The sequence below is a fragment of the Apaloderma vittatum genome, unplaced genomic scaffold, assembly GCF_000703405.1.
Source record: "Apaloderma vittatum isolate BGI_N311 unplaced genomic scaffold, ASM70340v1 scaffold3993, whole genome shotgun sequence".
Lineage (NCBI taxonomy): Eukaryota > Metazoa > Chordata > Aves > Trogoniformes > Trogonidae > Apaloderma > Apaloderma vittatum.
This window is the reverse complement of record NW_009708424.1, coordinates 20,036-24,172: the sequence shown is the minus strand read 5'-3', so window position 1 is coordinate 24,172 and position 4,137 is coordinate 20,036. Positions and strand designations below refer to the sequence as shown.

The window sequence follows — 4,137 nt, the reverse complement described above, 5'->3', positions numbered from 1 at the left end:
TCACAATGTCTGCGGCCTCCTCACCCGCAGGGCCCACGGCTTTTACGCCAGGGATGCCGGTGTCGCCTACAGAAAAAACCTGGGACTCCTCAGAAAGATAATGTGTCAGGTAACGGCTCTCCGGCGGGGGCGGCTGAGGGTCAGTCCCGGGCTCAGGTGCTGGAGCAGCCCCTGGCCAGAACGACTGAAAACAGTCTGGGCAGAAGAAAAGCTGCAGTTTTGCTGAAGAGCGTTAGAGGCGGTTCCCTTTATTTCCTGAGGTTCAGACCTAGAAATGTAGAGAGAATTATGCTGTGGATACACTGCAGAAGCACTTGTAAATTTATTAATTGTATTAGAAATAGCCTTTTCGGGGATTTTGTGTCACTTAATTCCTCCCCTAAGATGGCTTAATATTTGGTACCAGTGTTAAATTCATCGTGTTTTAGGGAGCATCGATGTTAAATCTGAATGAAGTTCTTACAACAAAGTAAGATGATCAGCAGAAGTCGTCAGGCAAACATACCCCTAATGCGTCAGTGACATTTCTGTTACAGAAAAAATAGAAACTAAACCCAATTACAGACTAAAGTGAACTTGACTTCTTTTTTTTATCAAAACGATTACTGCTCCCTTGCAGTACATAATAGAGAGGCTGTGAAAGTGAGTATGTGGGAGTTGGTAATTGTGTTTTATTGAAAAGACATGTATTGGAAGTCAACGAGAGTGTCCACTAATGCTACTAGATCAATGGGCATGTAAGGTTTATTGAAATAAAAATTAGTATATTGGACTTACACAAATAGGAATTTTTTTGTAAGACTGGAACCTTTGTTAATACTATAGAGCTCCTGATGTCTCTAATGCATGCAAGAAACTTTATGTGAGCCGTTTATCCTATTAACATTTCAGACACTTTTTACAAATAGCTGCAAACACATTTTTCTACCTGTCACACAAAACACCAACAGTAGAATGGAGTCAGATGTTCAGTAAATTCAATTAATTACATATAAGTTGAGTGCATATTTACACTCTGTAGAGTTCTGTCCTTGATTTTAAAACGTGCCATTAAACCTTAGTTGCCAGTTTTAATTTTAATGCAGGCAAGTTAATGACAAAATATTCATTACCCATGCTGCCCATAATAACTAATAAAGATATTTTAATTTGGTTTTTAAAAAAGAGAAAATTTCCCTAAAGAAGATCTTTGACTTTGGCTTAATAAAAAAACAAATAAGATTTTCCATATGTATTCAACAGCAAAGGTGCAAAGGTTCAATTAAAGTATCATTAAACTGCAGGAGCCAAATATTTTCGAAAAGCAAGGTTTGTTACCAAAGCTGTCACTGTTACAACCACTGTATGTTTCAGGAAAGTACTAAATTCAAGAATGTTTGGACAACTCATTCTGCATCCCCTATTGCATATGAAAGAGGAAGAATTTACTTAGACAATTACCAGTGCTGTATTAGCAGGTAAAATACTTACAATTGAAAGTTGACTTGGCTTGCAGCTTTAGCACTGTGATCCCATTGTAGACGTGTAGCTAACTTTACTCATTCACGTAGTCCCTGTGAATTGAATGGAATTTACTTACGAGCAAAAAAAAAAGAGTACTTGCTGGGTTTTGTTAGTGAGTTTTGTGGATCAGTTCTCTGATCTGAGGTTCTCGGCTGTTCCGTGTCCGGCTGCGGAGGCTGAGCCTGGGCGGTGGCTGGGCAGGTGCAGGGCTGGAAGCCCTGCCTGCGCGGGTCCTTGTCCTTGCCCATCCCTCTTGTGAGGGAAGTAGCAGGGACTTGGAGAACTGTGTTGCTGAGTAAGTTGTGGTCAGAACATTTTTTAGACAGTGTCATACATCGTAACAGAAAAAATTACACTGTCAGTGTAAACAGCAGAGATCTAAATCTATTTAGCCATGTTTTATTCCTACATTGACTGAATGCTTTCCAGTACTGGGTTAAACTGCCTAACATCTCTCAGGTTTGTCTCATTCCCTCCCTGAGGGGAAACCTGTGCAGAGTATGAAGCTTTTATTCTGGTAGCAGATTATTTTTAAAAACATCTGTATGTGATGCCATGCCTTTATATTATGAAAGGCAACACTGGAAGAGCTTGAGGAGAAGATTCCAGTAGGATCATTAGTTTCTGGAATATGCTTTCTTTTTAATGTGTATTACTAAAGTAAGAATATTACTACTAGGTTTGTTATTTTAAAAACAAACAAACAAACAAAAACCAAAACATAACACCAAAACACAAAATTAGAGAATATTAGCTTTTAAATATTATACTTACCATTGTTTATTAGGCATTATTTTGAGAGTAATTTCAGGTTATATTTACAAATTGAAAATAGAATGTTTAAATTTCTGACCTGCCTGAAAAGAAGGCAGGATTTATGAAACTGTATGAAATGACTTGTTGATAGGAAGTAGTTCATAAAGTAGACTAATGATTAGCAATTATTTCTCTCCAGCATTGCACAAGAGCCAAGAATACTTTACCAAAAGCCAAAGTGTTCTAAGTCAGAAAAAATAGAAGATGCTTTATTATTGGAATGCCCACTGGTAAGACTGCTTTTTCTAGAACATTGTTATGGAAAAAAAACCTCAACAAATTAATGTCTTTCAATGAAACATATTTAGAATGGTGTGTTCTTTCCCTGCAAACTGTTTTATCAATGTTTTTGTGGCGTTTAGTCATTTAAGACTTTCAATTTGTGCTTATTTATTTTCACAGAGTGTTTAGAGGTATACTTCTCTGACTTTCTCAACACTGCAGTCAGATTTTTTGGTGAGCTTTTGTGGAAGATTTTAAAAACAGTGCATTTATGCTTATGCAACTAAATCTGATTCCTTACAACAAAAATTCTGTTTAATTTTTTAATTAGTGAGGGCAGTAATTTGGAGTTTTAGTTTTTACCAGCTCTGTTGACATTAAAAAAAAGCAAGCAGGTGAAGTGAATACCCTGCCAACTCTGCCCAAAAACCTGTTCTGTTGTTTCTAGTGAATAGACTATATAATTTCCCTCCTCCTTGATGAGTTTTTCTCTCATCCAGTGTCCACAGAGTTTAAGAATATTAGCTCCATCCTTGAGGTGCCTAAAAATAAAGCATTATGAATACCATTCTTGGCAGTTGCTGTTGAGTTGTCTCTGAATGTCTTATTTTGCAATACTTCAACAATTGTCACTTCAAGACTGAAATACTTTAGATCAATAAGAAGTTATACTTCATTTTTGCAAGGCAAGGAAGTTTTAAAAGGTGGCTTTTTCTTGAAAAGAAAGGTAACTGCCTAGCAAAAAGTGTGACAACAGATTATTTATGTGATAATCGTGTGACTATTTGGCACAGACATGATCTTAGAGATCCTGATGTGAATATCAGGCTGCTTTCCACCTTTAATTTTTGAAGAAAGAGTATTACTATTGGTATTCTTGTTACTGTGTCAAAATGTTATGTATTCTCCTGGTACAGACTTCTTTTCTGATAGTCTTTTGTTATGTAGGGGGAAATGCTACCAAATCCATCAGACTATAAATCTTCCCTCATAGTCTTGACAGTGCGGAACTGGCTTCTACGTCTCTCTGCTGATAGTGGAGAAATACTGGAAAAAATTTACCTCGCTGGTTCCTGTTGCAAATTCAGGTATTAAACATCGACTGGGCTTTGTCATTAACAATCAGTACAAAAACTGGAAATGGGGAATCATGTTTATTTTAGTACTGTCCTATGACTGACTTCAGGTTTGTTGATCTAGCACATTACCTGGAGTGCTGTTCCTGCTGTTTTCTGTAGAAGAATTTCAGCAGCTCAAGTATTATGGTTTCAAATTTGGTATCAAGTTCCACAGACGCTACAAAAACTAGGTCTCCATTGGCTTTTCTTTGACAACTTTACAGCCTTTAATATTGCAATAGCAACATACCAAGAGAGGACCTTCAACAGCTGTAAAATAACGTCATAAAACCTAAGAAAAATATGTTTATAGTTTAAGCCATTTTAAGCTCGCAAGCATTTTTCTCCATAGCGTCACTGTTCTGCTCTTTAAAAGCAGAGCAGTTACCGTATCTGGTAAACTGCATCTTTTTTGCAGTTCTCAGAAGAAATTATTTCCTTTAGGCTGAAGCATAAAAAGGCAGTGATTTGTGAAGGG

The 4,137-nt window shown here is 37.0% G+C and overlaps 1 protein-coding gene across 1 annotated transcript in view; it reads left to right on the top strand.

Moving 5' to 3' along the window:
* Window positions 1-4: 4 nt before the first annotated feature.
* The window catches only part of DCAF17 (DDB1 and CUL4 associated factor 17), a gene marked incomplete at its 5' end in the record, with an annotated part of 17,276 nt that continues 13,143 nt past the window's right edge, over window positions 5-4,137 (top strand). Inside the window, 4 exons of the mRNA XM_009866536.1 lie at window positions 5-109; window positions 1,354-1,457; window positions 2,459-2,549; window positions 3,490-3,629. Coding sequence (XP_009864838.1) covers window positions 5-109; window positions 1,354-1,457; window positions 2,459-2,549; window positions 3,490-3,629 — 440 coding nt within the window. The remainder of the gene's footprint in view (window positions 110-1,353; window positions 1,458-2,458; window positions 2,550-3,489; window positions 3,630-4,137) is intronic.